Below are 22,951 nucleotides of genomic sequence, written 5' to 3'. Positions count from 1 at the left end.
CACTTCCCTTTCCCAGTTATGTAGCTGCAGTTTAGTTGGCTTCCACCATAGCCATGCAATCTCCCTTTTTGCCAGCAGGAAGCCCAAGTTGACCAGCAATTTTTTTGTAAGAGGAGACTTCTGAGTTCTGCCATATCCCTAGCAAGCCTAGGGTTGGCTCTATCAGTGGGCGCACCTGCGGTGCTTTCCAACCTCTCAGTAACTTCCTCCCAGAAATGGCGCATCTTGAGGAAAGCCACATATGGTATGTATGAACGTACCCTCATGGATGCCGGTGCGCAGGCACGTGTTGTCACTGGCCCTCCCTATTTTGTGTAGTAATTACTTTGTATAATAGATTCTCTGTAGTATTTTCAGCGTAATCTGCCGAAAACTTGCATGTATCACTACAGCACGCCAGTTCCCCGACGTCAATTTGCCAATGGGACCTAAATTGGCAAAGCTTATACTTTGTGTTAGTAAAGTGACATATGTGAGGGAGATTGCTTTCATAGTCATGGGGCAGTTCAGCAACCTCCTCTCCAGCAGTGATTCCTCTTTAGTTTCCTCCCCATGTGTGCTTTCAGTGCGTGGCACAGTTGTAGCTTTTGTGTAGGTGCTCTCTCATACTCTGTCCTTGTATGTGTAAATGATACAATACCATTTGTGTCCCCCACATCTTCCAAGGTGGACAGGCTGATATGTCCCCATTTTGTTAAGCCTGGTAATGTTCTCACCTGTCACAGTCTTGTGCCCAGCCACAGTGGGATCTTCAAAGTCAATCTCCTCTCTCGTTTCATTTCACTTGGTTTTCTATGCGACGTAGTTCCCACTGTTGCATGGCTGATATCCGCTCAGTGTTCTCCACCGCACAGTGCATGCAGACAGCCCCTCCTGCCCAGCCAGACAATCCAGTAGGAAGGAGGGATCTTCTTGCGGTACGTATCCCATTTGTTGACAACACTGATCTGTTCCACTTCAGTCAAGCATAGCGAGTGCTATTCGTGGCGGGCTGTCTAGTCTGAACAGTGATCTCAGACGCCTATTTATTGCGAGTGTTGGGCAAGGCACATGTGTTATTCTGCAGTATAAAGGTAAATTCAACAGTGGTAATGCCCTCAAGTGTTTCACATCTTTGTCTAGCTTATTAACCAGTGGGATAAGGTTATCCTCATAGTGGATATCATCTTTTTTTTAAATCCGCAGACCCAGGTATTTAAAGTGCTGGGTGGCACCATTTAATGTTATGGAAGGGCCCTCAGCTTCCCAGCCGCCCATCGGCAAAGTTGGGGAATTCTCCCAGTTTATCCCAAGGCTGGACTAGTTCCCATAAATAGTGACTATCTCACCTATCCCCAAAAAAAGGATTTGTCCCTGTGGGATATGTACAGTAGAATATCATCTGCATAGACTGATAGACGTTCCTCCCATGTGTGATCCCATCACCAGCCCCAGATTTGGGCGTCAACCAGAATCCATGCCGCCAGAGCCTCTATCACTAGGACCAATACCACTGGTGAGAGGGGGCAGCCCTGCTTCATGTCCTTCTTTTATGGCAAATTCCCGAGAGCAGACCCCTTTTACTTTGAGCTGCGCCTCGGGGGTAGTACAGAACAACCTGGCCTATTTCAAGAAGTTGGGACCAAATCCCATCTTGTTCATAATGCCGAATAGGGCTATTACACTGAATCTAGTGCTTTATTGGTGTCCAGTAAGGTAACCACCAACAGAGCCCTAACTCCTTCTATTGCAGCAATGTTATTATAAAGACATTGAAGGTTAACTTTGGTCGATCTATAGGACATAAATCCTATCCAAGATTACCCTTCTCAGTCACTTTGCCATTACTTTAGCAAGTATTTTGGTGTCCGAATTAAACGGAGATATCAGGCTGTAGGAGGCCCACCTGTCTGCAGGTTTCCCGACCCTGGGTATAAGGACAATGATTGCTGTGCACCTCTCTTTTTTGTGTAAATAACTCCACACCCCAGCATTATGATGCAGTGTTTGGACACATGTTGATAATGACTGCCTTGTGATTAGGAGTGGGGAATATTGGGCATATCATAACAAAGACTAGCATATGATGGGTTTTGAGGTTTTTGTATAGTGTGACTTAAAGCAATTAAACTGTATTTTAATACACAGTATAATGAATCTGCCAGTTGAGGGATCTTGTACACTAACCTTAGAACAGCATCTGCCACTTGATGCTCATTGCAGTACTGCTATTCTTACTTTTGCTTTTTATGTTTCTGGACTAAAGTTATTGTGTCTGTAAATCCATGCCTGTTGCTGTCTGACTTGTTGCGATTTATCTCGGAGCATGTGTTGGAGGGTTGCATCTTGAACCTCACATCAGCCCCCGTATTTCAGGATATATTTGGTCTGTGGTTGGAGATGGTTGTCAGTGCTGCTGGGTCTGCAGGTTACTATTCCATTGTAGTATGCTCTTGGGTCTTGTATGGTCCTCAGTGTTTGTGGTGTCATTGTGGTTAGTTGTTTCTTAGATGTATACCTTCTCTCACTAGATGCTGCTGTTTTATGAGTGCAGGGTCAAGACTGATTTGCATATGGCTGGGTCCAAACTGGAATGGCACGGTGAGCAAAACAATGATGGCTTAAGGTCCAGATCTCTGTACTGGGGTGAATGTATGACATTGTTATGCATTCTGTCCATCAATTGTTGTTTTTCCATTTGTCACCCTGAGTGGGACGGGTATGCCAGACGTGGGTCCTGTGCTCTCCATGCCACTGGAGTCAAGCTATCCTGGCTGATAAGGGCTGAAAGCCCGAGACCGGTCATAGGATGCTTGTTTCCAGTCCAGGGAAGACCTGGCCTGCCAGTTTGGGCTGGACTGTTCCCATTGGGTGCCAGGTCAAGGCTGATTTGCATATGGCTGGGTCCAAACTGGAATGGCATGGTGAGCAAAACAATTATGGCATACGGCCCAGATCTCTGTACTGGGGTGAATGTATGACATTGTTCTGCATTCTGACCATCAATTGTTTTTTGCAGCTGTTTTATGAGTAGCATTACTTAGACTTTTAGGTTGAGTTGGGAGAAGTCGGTAGTTAGCAATAGATTTTCTAGGTGATAGTTTTAGTTGCACTGTATGCACCGGTCAGAAGGTGCTTCGTTCCCATAAAGTACTAGACATTTCTGTAAGTATTCTGAGTTTTGTTTGATGATCTCTCAGCTCTCAATTTCTGGTTCACTGGTGGATTCTTTTTGTATTATGTTTTAATGATATTTAAATACAAGCAGCAAACCTAGTCTGAAGTGGGTGATCTATGAACCCGACAAGTCATCAGTTATAGCCTAATACATACTTACAAAATGTAATAGTTCTAAATCAGATACACTAATTGTCTGCAAGGGTACTCTATAGAAAGACTGAGCACTATATACTCAAGTTCTGTTGTGGTTCAGGAAGGCAACATTTCTTATGCATACATCACCTTTGACAGCATTTTGTATCATGTGGAGAAGTGTGGCTCACCGGTTAGAAGCGGCAGACCCTAAAGCAGAGGTCGGCCCGGGACCAGGGTTCAATTCCCGACGCGGCAGGGTCTTGGGTCAATGTCCGCGGACTCGATAATTCTCGCTTAGGTGCCTACGCTAACCATGGGTCCCACTCTGCAACTCTGGGCAATAGCTTGCTTAATCTCCACAACGGCCCCAGCAACGCCGGGGATGCCTGGCTTCACCTTGGGGTGCCCTCTCACAGGGAAAGCCAGGACTGGTTCCCCAGCGGTATACAGCGCCAGGACACCACGTAACGAGGTAACAGTGCGCTTTACAAGTATACATACATTACATTACATATCATCTTCCCAGGTGCTGATTAAGTTTAGGGTCATTTCCTGCGCGATCATTGATTTTCATTGCAACACTATTCTTTCCTAAGCTATGAACATGATGAAATAAAATGTATTGGTTTTGCTGTACAATAAGACTTAAGTCACACAGGGGTGTGGAATTTAATAAAATATCTACTTGTCCATGGGGCAGGTTGCTTCATAAATATACTTGTCCTGTAACAAAATCCACTTGTCCCTTTGGTGCCATGTAGTGCTGGGACAAATTATGGCAGCAATCTCATTATATAAGAGCTCTGATATAGCCTCTCTGATTATGCCAGGGCTCCTACCATAGTACAGTTTGAATGCTTGCAATCCCCTTATGTTGCCACATTTCTGCAGATCTACATACTGGGGCTGAAGGTAGTGGTAAGCAATAGTTACAGGGTTAGAATGCCCTTTTGAGTCTGTGCAAACCTACTACCTTGTACGTTTTAAAGCTTTTCAACAGCTCTTCTCTTATCTTTTCCCATACTGAGAAATGTTGGAAACTTACTCCTAACGATGGCAGATGTAAACCTTCTTCCAGAGTTGTGGAAAAAAAGTGGTTAGAGGGAACTTGCAAACACTCAGATTTTCACACGATCAAATCTACACATGCACATTTGCTCATGCTAAAATAATGTTCACAAATATTTACTATTTCTTGTCCTACTTCTGTAAATGTTTTGGAATCAAGGAAAGCGGCATGGCTGCACTTAATGCAAGGCCATATACCATGGGTGCACTTTTGAAACTTTCTTTAATAATTGGGCCCCTAATTTGGTCTGGCATTGACCATTACCTTTTGTGTTTATTAGAATTCTGTTTCTCTCTCTCTCTGTATCAGCTGGCTTCACTGTGAGTGACATCATTCTGCTCTTTCACAAGGAGCATATAGGCACACTAAGTAGTTTTGTTCAGTGCCAGTACTTACTGTGGCAGTGTGTGCTTTTTGAGACCACATTTCTTTTGTTGCTTTTGCCAATGTGTTTTATAATGGTGAGGGCCTGGCAACTCCCACACCAATAAGGCTGTACAAAAACCATGCTAAAACAAGTCACACATTGACAAAACTAATTGAGTGGGGCGATATGCCTTCCGTCTAGTTTGCGTTCTGTAATCCTGGCGCAAGGTATTTTATTGATTTTTACTTTATAAAGCAAATCAGGATTTTCATTGAAAGGTTGGGCAAAGTGATGAAAAGTAGCACTATGTGCTACTTTGCATCAAGGGGTCATTCCATAGGTGAATAATGAGTGTTTTCCTGCAACCACCCATGAGTATTGATGCACATACTTCTCTATTAGCAGTTTTAGAAAATGATTTAAACCAAAACATCATGCTTCCTTGAGGCAGGTGTGACGGTGGAGAAACATTTCAGTTTGTCCATACTTTTTAAACTTTGCATGTGTGCTGAGTTATACAGCAGACATACAAAGTGGGTAAAATAGTAAAACATTGTTTTTAACCTATTCTTGATAGAATGCACACCCTCATTCACCATGGTGCACAATTGTGTATTGGGGAATGGCCGCCTCAAATGCACCAGTGCTGGGTGGGAGGAAAAGCAGTGCCATATCATGGTAGAAATAAAACAGTTTTTTCACACTGCCCTTGACGCAATGCACTGCTGCATTTTTGGTGCTGCATTGCGTCAAAAGTTTGCACATTTCTCCCTTAGGTTGTAGGTTTCAGACTCTTCCAGATATATCCTTCAAGCCAATTGGAAAGGCGTACTTTGCCAGTACATTTATAAGTTGAAATAAATGGTATGCCATCTTTATCTGTTGCATATTTATGCACATCTATGAGGTAAGCTTGCCATTGATGATTAAGGACCCGATTTATAATTTGGTGGAGGGGTTTTTACTCCCTCAGGGCAACAGGGGAAATTACTGCTTCCCCCACTATCCAAATTTAGAAGTGATTTTTAGGCATTGGCAACAACTGAAGTTACAGCAGGTCCTGTCAATGCTTTTTTAAGTTTGATGCATGGATCCATCAAAATTATAGAGTCGCCCATCAAATTTCTGTTTTTATTTTCAAAGAAAATTCTTTATTGAAAATATCATTTTTTTTAATGTATAAAAATGCATACAACAGTTTTCACTGCTCCTTACCGCAAGGTTTTTTTTCTGGTGTGTGAAAACTGACCTGTATGTCTGGGAGTACATACAGGTCAACCGCCCACAGCCCTTACTCTATCAGGCTATCACAGGGGTGTAACCATGCCGGAGATGGAGTGGTCTCCACTGCGGTTACATCAATGGACCTCCTACATTTAAATCAGGCAGATGGACCATTATCTTGGCCATAAAAAGCATATCCTTAGCCTCAAATCAGTACCTTAGTCCTGTGAAGAGTGTAGAATTTCTTTGAAAGCATTTGCATGCACTGTTACCTAATGTATGAGCATATTCTCCTGAGAAACAATTCCACTTCATGTTTTTTGTTGTTGTGGCGTGGCTAAGCCGCCTAAGATGGCGGACTGATCCCTGTAATGCTCCGGCTGCCGGCCCGCATCATGGGCAATTTCTAACACCCCCTCACCTGCTAGAGGGGCTACGAGGCCTGAGCGCGGCCCGGCAAGATGGCAGCCGCCGGGTAGAGAGACGGCATCGGAGCGCGATTGACTCCGAGGGACGTGGGACCGGAGTTCCCTGACAGCGCCCTGCATGAATCCAGAGGTGAGGGGGCGGCTTCCCCGCATCGGCGGATGCGGCTGTTTTTTTTTTTTTTTTTTTTATTTTTTTATTTTTTTTTTTATAGTCTTGTATCGCGCATGAATCAGCCCTGAAGGGGTATCTCCGCGCGTGGCTTCTGAGAGAGATAAAGCAAAAACTATAGGTCGGAAACGGGCAGAGGGGGAGCTAAGTTAGTCCTGGGTAAATAGGTAGGTTTTCAGTTTATGCCTAAAGTTAAGAAGATGAGGAATTTGTCTTAGCTGGGGAGGGAGGGAGTTCCACAACATTGAGCCTTTAAGGGAAGGGGCACGACCACCTTGTCTTGCTCTGTTTACTTTAGGAACGTATAGCAGCATAGTGTTGCTGGAGCGCAGAGTACGTCCAGGAGAGTAAGGGCGAAAGATATCTTTCAGATATTTGGGACCAGAGCCGTAGATGCATTTATGCATAATGCAGCAAAGTTTAAAATTGATCCGCTGTTGCACCGGGAGCCAGTGAAGATGGGAGAGGAGGGGGCGGGAGGGGGTGCGGGGGGGAGCATTCAGGATGAGTCTTGCCGCGGTGTTCTGTACTACCTGCAGTCTGCAAAGTTGTTCTTGGTTGGCAGATATGAGTAGACTATTACAATAGTCCATTCGTCCAAGGACTAGTGCCTGAACCAGCGTCTTCCTATGGATATTTGGTAGAAAGGGGAAGATACGCCGTAAAATACCAATTGTGCGAAAACACGTTCCCGCAACCTGACTAACATGATCTTTCATAATCAGGGATTGGTCCAGGCGTACCCCCAGATTCTTAATGGTTTGCTTGGGCGCTGGGGCAGGTCCGAGCTCAGGTGGCCACCATTCCGGGGACCAGAGCATGGAGGCCCCTCCAAACAACATGACCTCAGTTTTGGTCACGTTGCATTGGAGAAAGTTCTGGGCCATCCACCCTGCCACCGCTCTCATACCGTCTTGGAAAGATTGCATGACTGCAGGTGTGACGGTTTGAAAGGGGAAAAGCAGCTGAGTATCGTCAGCATAAGAGATGGGTGAAAACCCGTGAGATCTAATGATCTCTGCTAGGGGGGCCACATATACGTTAAATAACGTGGGGCTTAGACATGAGCCCTGTGGCACCCCCTTGGTAAGCTTCCTGCAGACAGATTTATAGGAGCCTAATTTGACACCTTGTTGTCTGTCTCCAAGGAAGCTTTCCAGCCACGCAAGGGCGGTCCCTTCTACTCCAACTCCCTTCAGACGGCCGAGAAGAACTTCATGCGACACCGTGTCGAAGGCAGCGGACAAATCCAATAGCACCAGAATCACTGAGCTCCCTCTGTCAAGTAACATTCTGATGTTATCTGTCACTGACAGAAGGGCTGATTCGGTGCTATGGTTGGGCCTAAAACCAGATTGAGAGTGGTCTAGGCCGCCCGCTGCCTCGATGTAGTTGGACAGGTGTGCATTAACATGCTTCTCGGCCATCTTGCTGTAATAGGGTAGGAGCGAAATCGGACGGAGGTTGGAGAGCTCCGTCCAAGGAAGGGCCGCATTCTTGCGGATTGGGTTCACCACTGCTCTCTTCCATTCAGTTGGTACTTTTCCCTCTTTGAGAGACTGGTTGATGATATCCTGAATGTAGGGAACTAACAGGGTACGAAGTGGGGTTAAAATTTTGGCGGGAATAAGGTCATCCGGAGATCCAGACTTGACTTGAGTCATTATTGTGTCAAGCTCTTCAATGTTTATAGGGGGGAATGTAGTTAAAGTAAGGTTAGTGTTCTCATTGAGGAAGGAGGCCTTTTGGGAGTCGCTATTAGGTTGGGATCCTAGGATTTTATCATAAATGGATTCTATTTTATTTTCAAAGTAAGATGACACTTCTTCGCATAGACTCAGTGAGAAGTCATCTGGGCAAATACATGCTGTAGGTTTAACAAAAGTGTCAAGAATCCTATACAATTCTCTAGGAGAATTATCAGCTTCCATGAGCTGTTGAGCGATGTTGTTTTTGCGGGCAGCCTTGATGTGTTTATAATAGTTGGCTTGGGCTGCGCGATGTGCTTTTTTATTTTCCTCAGAGTGTAATTTCCTCCATCTCTTCTCTATCCTTCTACATTCTTGTTTCTCTTTTCTTAGGGCCTCGGTGTACCATTTTTCCTGTTTGGCCACCGGAAACTGTCTGAATGTTTTCAAAGGGGCAATTTTATCGATAGCTACCGTCAGAGTATGGTGACTCCGGGGGTGGAGGAGTCTGCACGGCCCACATAGACCACGCTGCCGGAGGAGGGCCCATCCTCCACCGCACCGAACTGACGCCGCTGCGGCCCCCAAGCACACTACCCAGCACCGGGGAGTGACGCAGGCGACTGACGTCGGGGGGGACTCCGCTGACGGCCTCGGATGACAGGAGCGGCCGCCTCAGCCCCCCCCCCCTCCTTGAAAGGCCCTGAAGAGGCTTCACGCAACGCCTCCCCACGAGGCCCAGAGGTGAATCGGGCTGGCGCCTGGGGCCCCCCCACTCCTTTGAGTGACCCCGCTGGGACTGGTCACACCGACGGCCGCCCCCAGCGCAGCAGAGAGTCAAGCTGAGGCCTGAGAACGCCCGGGGGGCAGTGGCCTGTCGCAAGGAGCTGGTGGCCTGCGCGAGCCCTCCAGAGACTGTTCACACCTGCCGCCCACATGCCCTGGCCAGCCTGCCGGTCCGGCGCCCCGCTTGAGGAAGAAGGGCCAGGCCTGCCACACTGGGGGTGGTACCCCACGCATCCACGGTGTTGGCACATCCTACGCGTATCAACCGCTGACAACACGCTGGCCGCGAATGCACAAGCCCCCAACATCCACAATACGAGGGGATTGAGGGGAGGGGGCCCCCCACACCGAGTTGCACCTGCGAGCCCAGCTGATCAGGCGGTACCATAGATTACCACGTGGCTGTGAACCACAACGCCGCTAACGACCCCCCCCTCCGGAACGCAGCACTTACCAATTACGGGGCGAGGTGGGCCTAACCTGCTTCCCATCCACAGGGATCGCGCCCGCCAACCCAGGCGACACTACAAGCGACCCCATCTGTTTGCCCTTGGTTGCGGGGACCCACATAGAGGACCCACAACCCCCACAATGGGCCGCCGTACAATAAGCACCACACACGGCGTGGACCTTCAGAAGATACCGCCTCAGCCGCCCCCCCCCCCACCACACTACGGGATGGACAGGACGGCGCAGACTCTACGTCCCAGAAACTAGACCAAGTTCTCGCAGCCATAGAACACTCAAGAGTGACGCTGGAGAGCAAATTCGACACTCTAGCCACAGATTTCAACCTTCTTCGCGACGACCATAGGAAACTATCGGACAGGGTCGCCCAAGGAGAAAAGACGGTGCAGACACTCAATCCGCAAGTGCAACACCACCACCGGGACATTGCAGACCTCCAGTCCCGGATCAAGGCCTTGGAATACAAGACGGACAATTTAGAAGGGCGCTCCCGAAGGAGCAACATCCGCGTCCTGAATCTGCCGGAGGGAGCGGAGGGGACCGACCCAAAACAATTTATCACGGACTGGATCAGGACTTTTACACCAGCCAAAGACCTGACTCCCTACTTCTCCATCGAGCGGACGCATCGTGTCCCGACCCGCAAACCTAAACTGGGCCTACCTCCGCGACCATTCCTGTTGAAGCTCCTGCGCTTCCGGGACAGACACGCTATTCTTAGGGCAGCCAGAACGCACGGGCGACTACAGGTGGAAGATAAACAGATGATGCTCTTCCCAGACTACTCCCGAGCCGTGCAGCAACAGCGGGCTACCTTCCAGGCGATTAAACGTACACTCCGACAGAAGAACGTCCAATACGCCCTCCTGTTCCCGGCAAAACTTAAAATTATCCACAACGGAGCCACGCACTTCTTCATGAACCCGAAAGAAGCGGACACCTGGGTGGAGCAACATGTCTCTCGCCGCCCGGCGACGCCGGACACACAAAACAGTCCACAAAGGCGGCAACCACGGAGACAAGGCCGCAAAGTCACCCTGACGCAGCTCAGTGCCCGTTCTACCCAACCAGGAGGTAGCTCCCCGGACCTCACCCAGATCATCGCGGAGCGCAGAAAAGCGATTCAAGTGGTGTCCGCGCTTGGGCCGACGGGGGAGGAATCAGATATGGACAAGGAGCCCCACCTATTTAGTTCTGAAGACGAAGCCTGCGCTTCCCCAGCCTCCCGCGAGGGGTCTCAGACACCCCCGACAGTGACACCCCAGACCGCGGATCTATTGATGTGATGGTGACAGGTACACGGAGACCGCTTGGTGTTATATCCAGGTACGCACCGGACCACCCTACAGGCACTCAACGACCGAGACGACCGTCGAGAGAGATGGGGCCCGCTGGAGAGGCCCCGACCGACTGTGGCGCTTCGCCTCACGGCCCGGAATCGCCACTAGGAAGAAGCTGTATCACAAAGGACACTCGTGGGACCACTTCCACAACTATTCTACCCTGATAGTGGGGCCGGCAGCAACACGGAGGACATTCGGCCGCCACCCCACAACAACGAACTAAAGAACTCTTATGCGATATTGTTTGGACGTGTTGCCTCGAGCAATAGGCCCCCCAGTTGGGAATGTTTCCCAGAGTTACGGTTTACTCTCCTTTATGATGTTACTTTCCTAGTCTATGAAACAGGCAGACACGAGGAGACAGTATCATGGCGTGCGTCTCTGGACCGGTGGGGCGGTGGGAGGTGAGAGGGGGAGTCCGGCGGGATGGACAGGGTAATCCTACAAGGTCCACACACCTTATACCTGACCCATGACATCTACACTACCTAACACGGACCTTAAATTTGTGACTTTAAACGTCAGAGGTATGCATACGGCTGCGAAGAGATACTCCATCTACGCCTACATAAAGCGACAGCAGGCACAGGTGGCCCTCCTACAGGAGACACACCTGACGGAACAAGAGGTAGGCCGCCTCCATAGAAAATGTTGGGGCATTGTGTGTGCCACAAAATACTCTGCCTTCGCAAGGGGCACGTTAATCTGGATTCGGCCTGGCGTACCATTCAAAGAACAGTGCAGACTGGTGGACAGCGACGGGAGATATGCAATTGTTAGTGGCCTGTTAGAGGGCCAACCGATCCTTATCGGTTGCATATACGCCCCGAATACAGAACAAGAATAATACTGGGACAAACTGACTACAGTATTAGCCCCCCACACAACGGTGCCATGGCTCTTAGGCGGGGATTACAACTGTGTACTAGATATTCATCTGGACAGGTCACACAACCCCGCCACACTCCCCAGCTCGCAGACAAACTGAACACTTCCGCAGGTGGGTGGCACACTGGGCGCTAGCGGATGCCTGGAGAAAGCGGAACCCGGCGGCCAGATTATATTCCTTTCACTCCATCCCACATGACCTTCGGATACGGCTTGACCGATTTCTGTGTTCCACAGATGTCCTACCGAAAATACAGCACACTGACTATCCGGGGTGCATAGTGTCAGATCACGATGCACACACAGTGACCATCCGCTGGAAGCCACCCAACCCCCCGATTCCCACTTGGAGGTCCCTCAGGAATGCCTCACAGATCAGGCCTTCCGTCAAACACACGGGGACTTCATCCGGGAACATTTTCAGCGCAACGTGGGCTCGGCCACCTCCAGAGCTATAGAATGGGACACCTACAAGGTCACCGCACGTGGACATTGCATTCAACAGGTGGTGGGGGTCCGGAGAGCACTACAGCGCGCGCTACACACATCAGAGACAGCGCTGGCACAGATGTCCCGTGACTCTGACCAGGGACGGGCCACTTTAGAACAGGTGACGGCGGCGAAACTCGCACACGCGGAAACACTACTAGACTTGCGGAAGTATAACTTCCGTATGTACGCTACGCGAGTACATCATAAGGAGGGTAACAGAGCAGGGGCACTCCTAGCGCGACCGCACAGCCCATCACAGAGCTGATGGACGAGGCTGGAAGGCTCCACACCTCCCAACTGGACATCCTACACATATTCTGTAATTATTACACGGCTGTGTACCACAACCCAGAGCCGGCACAGCCTCACACGTTGGCACACTTCCTGGACACACACACACTCCCCACAATCTCCGCAGAGGACAAGAAGGATCTAGACAGTAAAATTACACCCCCTGATATTAAGCACGCCATCAGCTCCCTTGCACGGAAGACGACGCCGGGGATGGATGGGTTCCCGTTGGAATACTATAGCACATTCGCGGCCCAGATAGTACCCTACTTGGCGATCACGTATGAGGAGGCCCTCTCTAAAGGGATTCTGCCCGCGTCATTCTGTGAATCCACGATGGTGACCTTCCTGAAACCCCACAGAGACCCCACGCTCCCGTCCTCATACAGACCCATTACACTCTTAAACACGGATTGTAAAATCCTAGGGAAAATCTTGGCCGATCGCTATAGCCAAATTCTGCCAGCCCTGATACACCCCGATCAATGCAGCTTTGTGCCCGGGCGCAACACATCCCACAACCTGAGACGGCTCTTTCATATTCAGGACAGCACGAGAGACTGATTCCCACACGCAGCATGCCTGATCTTTGACCTAGAGAAGGCGTTCGACACCTTGCTGTGGCCCCATCTGTTCGCGATTCTCCGGACACTGAATATCGGCCAGAATTTGATGGCATATACGCGACTTCTATATGGGGGACTCACCTCTAGAGTGAGGATCGGCAAACTTATCTCCGCTCCATTCCCGGTGGAGAGAGGGACCAGGCAGGGGTGCCCGCTCTCCCCTCTCCTTTTCGCACTCGCAGTCTGGGAATTCCGATCGCGGCGACGACACACTGCGTGTCCCTATACGCAGACGATCTGCTGATTTACGTCCGAGATGTGACGGGAGACCTCACCTCGATATGGGATACCCTGCAAGCCTTCTGAGCCATGTCAGGCCTCAGGGTCAATTGGAACAAGTCAACCGTTTACCCTCTTGGCCCCTACCTGGCACCGCACGAGGTGACGCTGGGCACTCGGGTCTTACGTTGGAGCGGAGATGCCCCCAGGTACTTGGGAGCACGCCTCTATCATTCTCCGACAGATTTATACCAGGGCAATCACCGCAGGGTACTGGCGCATTTGCGGCGGGCGGTCAACTTTTGGAAGCCTTTGCCCCTGGCACCCATCGGCCGAGTGGCCATAGCAAAAATGATAATGGTGCCCAGACTGCTCTACCACTTTGCCAATCTACCGGTGATCCCGCCCCGGTCGTTCTTCCGGGAACTGGACACCCTGCTCACGACGCTGATATGGGGTAATGGCCGACGCAGAGTGGCATTACGCACGCTATGTCTGCCGACCGCAGACGGGGGCCTGGGGGCCCCTTCCTTCGAATCATACTTCCTGGCCGCACAACTCCAGTGGCTATCCCATTGGACGGCGGAGCGCTGCATTGGGGAAACGACAACGGAGACCAGTAAGATACCCCTTCCGGTCATTAGAAGGATGCTCCTGCCCGGGACCAAGCCGTCCCGCACCCACCCGCTTCAGGTCTCGGTGGCGCGTAAATGCATGATGCTTATTTATCGAATGTCCAAAGACCGGCCACTCTATTCCCCACTGCTACCCCTGATGGGTCTCCCTCGCGGAGCAACACATTACACTACTAGGGCCCTGCAGACATGGACAGACCACGACGTGATGGAGGTGGAAGCGTTGTTCCACGAGGGGCAATTGCGCACCTATGAGCAGTTAGTTGAATGGTATGACCTCCCACGAGGACAATTCCTTACGCACAGACAAATTTTAGATAGCATGCGACCGTTCTGGGGTCTTCAAGATGGTGAACCGCCCACGCACCCGGTGCTCCACACGATCCTCCGCATGGGGGCCGGCAGACACCTAGTTACGTGGCACTACAAGGCCATCAGGGAGTAACCAATGTTTCCCTAGATACTTTGCTTCAATCCTGGGAAGACGACGTCAGCAGGGTGTTCAATGACACGGAATGGACACGCGCTTTGGAATACACAAAGAAAGTGTCCAGATACAATTTAACATACTACACCGAGCTTATCTCACTCCGGATAGGCTTCACCGGTATTACCCGGACACACAATTTAATTGCCCGCGGTGTCAACTGCCGGAGGTGAACTTACGACATATGTTCTGGGACTGCCCCTCTCTGCACCAGTACTGGACCATGATACACCGAACACTCCTCGCACTAGTCAGCCTACCACACATTAACTCCTGGGAAGTCTGTGCGCTGGGAACCTATAGACGTAAGAAATCTGAGAAGGTACACTGGCGATTTGCATCCCTTGCCCTGCTACTGGCGAAGCGAGCCATCGCCATGCACTGGAGGGCCCCCTCGGGTCCCCCGGAAGCAGCCTGGATTGGGGCAATGAGCAAATGGGGGGCAGTAGAGGAAGACATTATACGGGAAGTAGAGGTGCGGGGGACGCGCAAACACCCCATCTCCCTGGAATGGGCACAGCTGCTCATACAATTTAAACAGGAGACAACCCCGGACGATGCACCAGAACCATCCCCACCTCACACCCACACTTCCACACAACCTCCCGATCCCCCTCGCTGCATGCACAGAGCAGACGCTCCACGCCACTTAGACGTAACAGACTGAACAGCGAACCCCCTCGGTGACATGACCCACCGCCCCTGGCAGGATGCCCCCCTCTGTCCCGGGAACCCTCGGGGTCCCAACCCCCTAGGCCACAGACCCCGACACCCTCGACCCGCCGTGCCCATTGGCCCCAGCCAGCCCGCCGTGCGCTCTCCCACCGCCCATAAATCTAGGAAGAGTTTATCCCCACAGTTCCACAATTCGTTTACAGTCGGTAGTTTGGACACCGACGCCCACTTCATTTACCACAATTGCCACTTTGATAAAGGTTTGAATGAACACACACCGGGACGACACTCACACCAACCCCCGCCAGCACGCAGCTTTAGAGATGACTCGTAAGAGATTATATCACGGTACCTTCACTTTCCTAATCTGCAATCCCGAGGGTCATAAGGTACAATGTGTGTTTTATTTTGCTGGACGTGCGAGCATTTACAAGTTACAGACAACTTTTAACGGTGAATTCTATGTGACTATTCAATGTGTGACAATTCGAATACATGATTGAAGTATTACCCCTCCCGGGGGCTTTAACCTGTAAAACCTAATAAAAACATTTACACAACAAAAAAAAATGTTTTTTGTTGTTGTGAATTTCGCTTTCTTTGTAAAATGTGTCTACCCCTCCAAAACCAGTAATCCACAAGGGGTTGTAATAAAGTCCTTGGAAAAGCTTCTGCATCCTTTCATTTCTTGAATACAAAAAATGCCCACTATCCTGAATCATCAGTCTTTCTTAATTTTATTTTTTTGTGGTATCAGGATATTAAGATGCTGTGATATTTTCTATTATGCATGGTTGCTTATGTTACTATTCAGATCTAGGTGAACTCCGGCACATACAGCGCTGTACATTTTGGAGCAGTGAGCTAAAAAGATAGACTGGATTGCTTTCTAGAGTAATAACCAGTGGCAGGAATTTATCTGTGTTAATTTTTTGACATTTCATCTGAGACATATTGTACACTATGCTGCTTATAGATTTTGATATTACAAGTTTTCTTTGTATCCACAGATAGGAGATTCCTGAACACATAATACGACGAAGAGTAATGAAGAAAATATGACAATACTTGAAAGGTATCTAATACTCAAGAAGAACAAGAAATGATGTCAAATAGTAATAAGAAAAAGAACAAATCAGTAGGAGACCGAGAATCACGTACACAAACAGACAAAGCCTGCAAGAACATCAAGTGCAATCCGGCTGCTTCAAGAGGCTGACGACATCCATGCTGCTGGACTCAAAAGATTAAAATAATTAACATCACAAAAATTAAACTGGCAGAACACATCCAGTATTAAAATATGGTAGATACCACCCTTTATCTTAGATAATTATTAGGTAGTTACAACAATGCTAGTCTCTCTAACATGATAATATAAAGACTGTGATGTTAGTCCAACATAAACACTGTTTGGCTGGCCCCTACAATCCGTACATTATTCTAGAATATAAAGACTTGGTAATGAGTTTTTTTCTTTGTGTGTGTATTTTATAAATATTCTCCTAAAAATATATTGTTTAGATAAGCTGCGAGTTTGCAGTTCTACTTGAAAAGTTCTTAACGCAGGTTAAAGACACAGCTCCCTATAGGAAGACCATGCCTATGTTATCAGTCTTGCAAGAATTCCAGTAACTATTTAACATTCTTAATAAGAACACAAACCCTTCAAATACAACACATATCCAGTGAATATTAAAATATAGTTAGTGGTTCAGGAACCACAATGGTCAGTCAACAAACTCATGGCATAGTATGATTTATGCCAAAATATAGCCAACACTTAGACTCTAAAGTCCAAAGTAAAACACATACAATGGAAGACAAGCTTTAGGTTCTGCTCAGTGCTAAAGTAGCGTCACCAACAATGCACAGTGTGAAACCCATAAGGACACGTTAATGTGGCAATAGTGGTTATCAGCAATTCACAACTAAGAGTTCATTATTAAAGAGAAGAAACAACATAAAGGTTCTGTGTTTGTGAGAAAATATTTAATCATTCATCATTACTACACTGACACCAGTAACAACTCAACAGAAAATTCATTTTGGTGTAATGAATGTAAGATGACCTTTATTGAGTCATCGACTCTGTGGAGCAAATATTGCACACATAAACCAGAAAATACAGACACAAGTAGTGAAAATGGAAAGTGCTTTACTCACACAGCAAACCTAAAGATCCATCAGCAAACACTCACAAGGGAAAAACCATACACATGCAGTGAATGTGGTAAGGGGTTTACTTGTGCATCAGAGCTAACCATCCATCTGCGACGCCACACAGGAGAAAAGACAGACACTTGCCAAGAATGTGGAAAGTGCTTTAGTACATCCTCAAATCTAAAGAGCCACTACCGAACACATACAGGAGAAAAACCACACACATGCAGTGAATGTGAAAAGAGCTTTAGTACATCCTCAAATCTAAAGAGCCACTACCTAACACATACAGGAGAAAAACCACACACATGCAGTGAATGTGGAAAGAGCTTTGGTCGTTTATCAGATGTAAAGATCCACCAGCGTATGCATACAGGGGATAATCATTACACTTGCAGTGAATGTGGAAAGAGCTTTACTAAAGCATCCCTACTAACCATCCATCTGCGGAAGCATACAGGAGAAAAACCATACACTTGCAGTGAATGTGGAAAGAGTTTTTGTAGCTCTGCGCAGCTAAAACGCCACCAGCTAACACACACAGGAGAAAAACCATACCCATGCAGTGAATGTGGAAAGAGGTTTACTGAAGCATCAATCTTAGCAATTCATGTGCGATGGCATACAGGAGAAAAACCATACACTTGCAGTGAATGTGGAAAGAGCTTTCGTACATCTGCAAATCTAAAGAGCCACCAGCTAACACACACCGGGGAAAAACCATACACATGCAGTGAATGTGGAAAGAGTTTTACTGAAGCATCAACTGTAAGGAAACACCAGCGAATCCACACAGGGGAAAAACCTTACACTTGCAGTGAATGTGGAAAGAGTTTTACGGTCGCATCAAATGTAAGGAAACATCAGCTAATTCACACAGGGGAAAAACCATACACTTGCAGTGACTGTGGAAAGAGCTTTAATAGCTCTGCACATCTAAAGAGCCACCAGCTAACACACACTGGGGAAAAACCATACACATGCAGTGAATGTGGGAAGAGCTTCACTCAGACATCAGCCCTAACCATCCATCTGCGACGGCATACAGGAGAAAAACCATACACATGCAGCAAATGTGGAAAGAGCTTTACTGACGCATCAGCTTTAAAGATCCACAAGCGAATACACACAGGAGAAAAACCTTACACTTGCAGTGAATGTGGAAAGAGCTTTATTACCCTCCAACATCTAACACACATAAAGAAAAAACCATACACATGTAGTGAATGTGGAAAGAGCTTTACTGAAGCAACAGCTTTAAAGATCCACAAGCGAACACATACAGGAGAAAAACCATACAGATGCAGTGAATGTGGAAAAAGGTTTACTCAACTATCACATGTAAGGAGACACCAGCGAATGCACACAGGAGAAAAACCATACACATGCAGTGAATGTGGAAAGAGCTTTACTACAGCATCAGAACTAACAATCCATCTGCGGCGGCATACAGGAGAAAAACCATACACATGCAATGAATGTGGAAAGAACTTTCGTATATCTGCGACTCTAAAGAGCCACCAGCTAACACACACAATGGAAAAACCATACACATGAAGGGAATGTGGAATTAACTTTACGCGCTTAACAACTATAAAGGACCATCAACGCAAGCACACAGGAAAAACCATACGCATGGAGTGAATCTGAAAATTCCTTCACTTGGGGGTCAATCCTAACCATCCATCTGCAAAGGCATGTTGCAGAGAAACCATGCACTTGCAGTGAGTGTAGAACGAATTTTGTAAATCCATGCATCCAAAGAGCCACCATCTAACACGCAGGCGAAATAAACATACAAATGCAGAGAATGTGGAAAGAGATTTACACAAGCCTCAGACCTAACCATCCATCTGTGATGGCATACAGAATAAAAAGCATAGAAATGCAGTGAATGTTGAAAGAGCTTTAGTAGATCCGTACATCTTAAGAGTCAGTAGCTAACATAGAAATGGAAAAACACACATGCAGTGAATGTGGAAAGAGCTTTACTCAAGAATAAGTCCTAACAATCTCTCTGTGAAGGCATTCAGAAGAATATCCATTCAAATGCATCGAAGGTGGAATGGGCTTTGCTAGCTCAACATACCTAAAATGACCCCAGCACTCACACATGGGAAAAACAACATAAAATATGTAGGATGTTTCAGTTATTCATAAAATGTAAGACACCTTCTGCAAACCACAGACATAGTTAATGAGGGAAGAACTTGCATGATTTATTATGCCTAGTGGTCAATTAGTGAACACACAAAGTGTAAATAACATTCTGTTGTAATGGGTGTGAGAAAAGCTTCCATGTTTTTTCCATCTATATATGCATCAGCAAGTTAACACACAGAAATCTCATACAGGAGCATCGTATAGGGTGTGTTTCAGTCTTTCATTAAATTATAAGTCGCTGTCACCAACACATCTTAGAAAATAATTTTGGCTACAGTAAATGTGGGAGGGTTTCGTTTACTTTTCAACATTCAGAGTTATAAGGTTTATGAAGAAACTGTGTCTAGACCTTTCCGATGTCAGGTGAGGTTCAATATTGCGCTTTCTAGGTTTGGAAAAACTCAATATGTTGAAACTACCCTCCCACTGTGTAAGTTGTCTTTTTCACTCTGTAAGGAGAGGTAGCTCTTTGATCCTGTTACTCAATGTATTGGTAACCTTTGACATTGTTGACCATGGGGTAAATTTTTCTATTTCATTCGTGTCATGGGATGGTGAAGGCATTAATAAATTATGTAAACATTAAGTTCCAAGTATATTTCAATGTATAACCATGTAGTATTGTCCTACATTTCCATCATGGTGTTCTGATCATATAATAAACCACAAGGCTAAAGGCGATGTGGTTTGTAAATATCTCCAGATCCCTCAGATGGCAATGTAGGGTCATATCATAAACATTAGCCAGTTTGTATTTTTTATTTTACATGATTATTTTGTGGCAGTTGGGTTAAAAAATGTATTGTTTTTCAAATGGGAATGTTTACTAAAATCTGTAAGTGAAGTCTGGTTAAGGGTGAGATTGTTAATGCTATTCTCCTGATTCATTAATTAAAATAAGAACGGCCAGGTATGAGTTTTCATGATTGGAATATTAAATCAACAAAATGCAATAGTAAAGCTCTGCAGGCTGGTTTGAGACTGTCCTCTTGCTAATGAAACCTATATTACATAGTGGCCCATGAAATCCCTCCAAAACCCCATGGGGTCAGTATAAGATCATATTACAGGATAACCTGCTATGTGTTTGTCTTCTATTAAAGTATGATGTGATTTCATTGCTCGGATCTGGAAATTCTGTATGATTGTAAAAAGAAGAGTACAATGTGTTGAGGATAGGATACACCAATCTTTTTTATGTATGTTTTTCTTTTTTAGGAAATATGATGTGTAGGGTGATTGGATGTCACCATTTGGCAAAAACTTTTCAAGTCTTAGACTTTCTTTTAACAATCCTTTTAAAAGGTCTGGCAGTTTCTATTGAAAAAGAACCATGATTATAATACTTACAATTGTAAAAAAAAAGGAGGGGTTTGGCCCAAAGGATTAGAGGGTAGGTAGGGCCAGTTATACTACATAAAAAAATTACCTATGCCTCTAGTGACTTCACAACACTTATTCATATGAAGTAAGATGAACGCAAACTAATACGTTTACCTTAGCAGTAATTTCTGCCTTTTATTTCATTTTTTTTTTAATTTAATATCTTTGATCACAAAAAGAACACATGACAACTTTGTATTTCGTATTGTGTATATATTGATTGTTCTTTGTGACATTTCATTCGTTTGTATTGATGTTTGATTATTATGAGTTTATTTGTAATTGTATGTCAAAACACATTTTCACGTTGTTCATTTTCACTGTGTAAGTACTAATGTGGTATTTCGTTTAGTTGACTATGTTCTTTTTGCGATCAAAGATAGTAAATTAAAAAATAATGAAATAAAAGGCAGAAATTACTGCTAAGGTAAACTTATTAGTTTGCGTTCATCTTACTTCATATGAATAAGTGTTATAATACTTACAATGCACAAATAAATGAAATCCAGACCTTTCAAGCAGCTTCCACATAACATTGACTCATCTGGCCATCCTCATGGTGTCCCACTACTTATATTTAATAGACAAAAATAATTCTGAATGCATTTTTTAACTTAAAAATAAATTTAAGTTCATTCACGTTAGTAATCTTGTCATATCTGTAAACAACAATATACATTATAAGATTTTTCTCTTTTTTACAGATTACACTTTAGAATAGATATTGTCTTCTTTGAGCATTATTGTGCAATACTGTTAAAGAATTTTATGTTAATACATTTTGTCTTATTATGTTATGTTATGTTATGTTATTTATATTTTTATAGCGCACAGCTGCCCCAGCAAAGGGGCGTCCTGGCGCTTTTGACAGACACTATAACATAACACATAATAAAAGAAAAGAGGGCAACTAATCTTAAACATGGAACAGGAAGGTTTTAATTGCCTGCCTGAAGGCTAGCAAATCATTAAGGGCTCGAATGTGCACCGGAAGCGAGTTCCATAGGCCTGCTGCAAGCACCCTAAAAGAGCGGCCACCCATTCTGCTCCGTTTAAACCGGGGGCAGACTGCCAAGTGAAGCGCCTCCGATCTCAAGGATCTTGACGGGATATAGGGAGTGAGTAGATTAGCAAGTGCCGGCGGTGAAGAAAGTTTCAAAATTTTAAAGGCCAGACACAGCGCTTTGAACTTAATTCGCTGTCTGACCGGAAGCCAATGTAAGGCCACGATAGTGCCAGACACTGAGCAGTGTCTGGGGAGGCCCACAATGGCCCGTGCCGCGGCATTTTGCACCCTTTGGAGCCTAGAGGCCTCCGCTTGATTTATCCCTAACAGCAGCGAGCTGCCGTAGTCCAGCCGAGATAGAATTGATGCTTGGACCACAAGCTGTCTGGTAGGGGGATCAAAATATTTTAGAACCGGCCTTATTCCCCGCAAAATGCCATAGCATGTAGCAGCCACCTTCTTGGTATGATCCATGAAAGTGAGCGCAGAGTCCAGCCAAATGCCTAAATTTCTCACTCCAGATGCTGGAATAGGAGTGACTCCCAACTCTGGTGGCCACCACTGGTTTCCCCATAGCTCAGCGTGCTTCCCTAACACCAACACCTCCGTTTTGGTGGCATTCAACTGGAGGCAATTGGCACGGAGCCAGCTTGCTACTGCCACCAGACCCGCACGGAATCTGGGAGCCTCCACCTCAGGGTCTCCACTCAGTGTCACCGCTAGCTGTGTGTCATCAGCATATGAGGCCATCGTTAGACCCCACTGTTTGACGACTGCAGCCAGCGGTTTCAAGTAGAGGTTGAACATTGTTGGGCTCAACGAGGATCCCTGTGGGACTCCCAGCTCCAGGGAATGAGTGGCAGAGTGGCCAGGTGGTATAGCTACTTTGAAGGATCGATCCGATAGAAAGGATCGAAACCACTGGAGAGCGATGTCAGCCACTCCAGCCTCCTGTAAGCGTTGGATCAGTATATGATGGGACACCGTATCGAAAGCAGCGCTTAAATCTAATAGTAGAAGCGCTGCTGTACGACCCGAGTCAAGTACCTGGCGAAGATGTTCCGTGATGTAAAGTAATGCCGTCTCG

General features: G+C 46.6%; 1 protein-coding gene across 1 annotated transcript in view; it reads left to right on the top strand.

Moving 5' to 3' along the window:
- The window catches only part of LOC144829042 (uncharacterized), a 347,020-nt gene that overhangs the window by 87,755 nt on the left and 236,314 nt on the right, over positions 1–22,951 (top strand). Inside the window, exon 5 of the mRNA XM_078687771.1 lies at positions 16,160–18,865. Coding sequence (XP_078543897.1) covers positions 17,217–18,865 — 1,649 coding nt within the window. The 5' untranslated portion in view covers positions 16,160–17,216. The remainder of the gene's footprint in view (positions 1–16,159; positions 18,866–22,951) is intronic.

This window comes from Lissotriton helveticus, chromosome 4_1, assembly GCF_964261635.1.
Source record: "Lissotriton helveticus chromosome 4_1, aLisHel1.1, whole genome shotgun sequence".
NCBI classification, from domain to species: domain Eukaryota; kingdom Metazoa; phylum Chordata; class Amphibia; order Caudata; family Salamandridae; genus Lissotriton; species Lissotriton helveticus.
The sequence above is the reverse complement of the archived record's forward strand: the minus strand, read 5'-3'. Positions and strand labels throughout refer to the sequence as shown.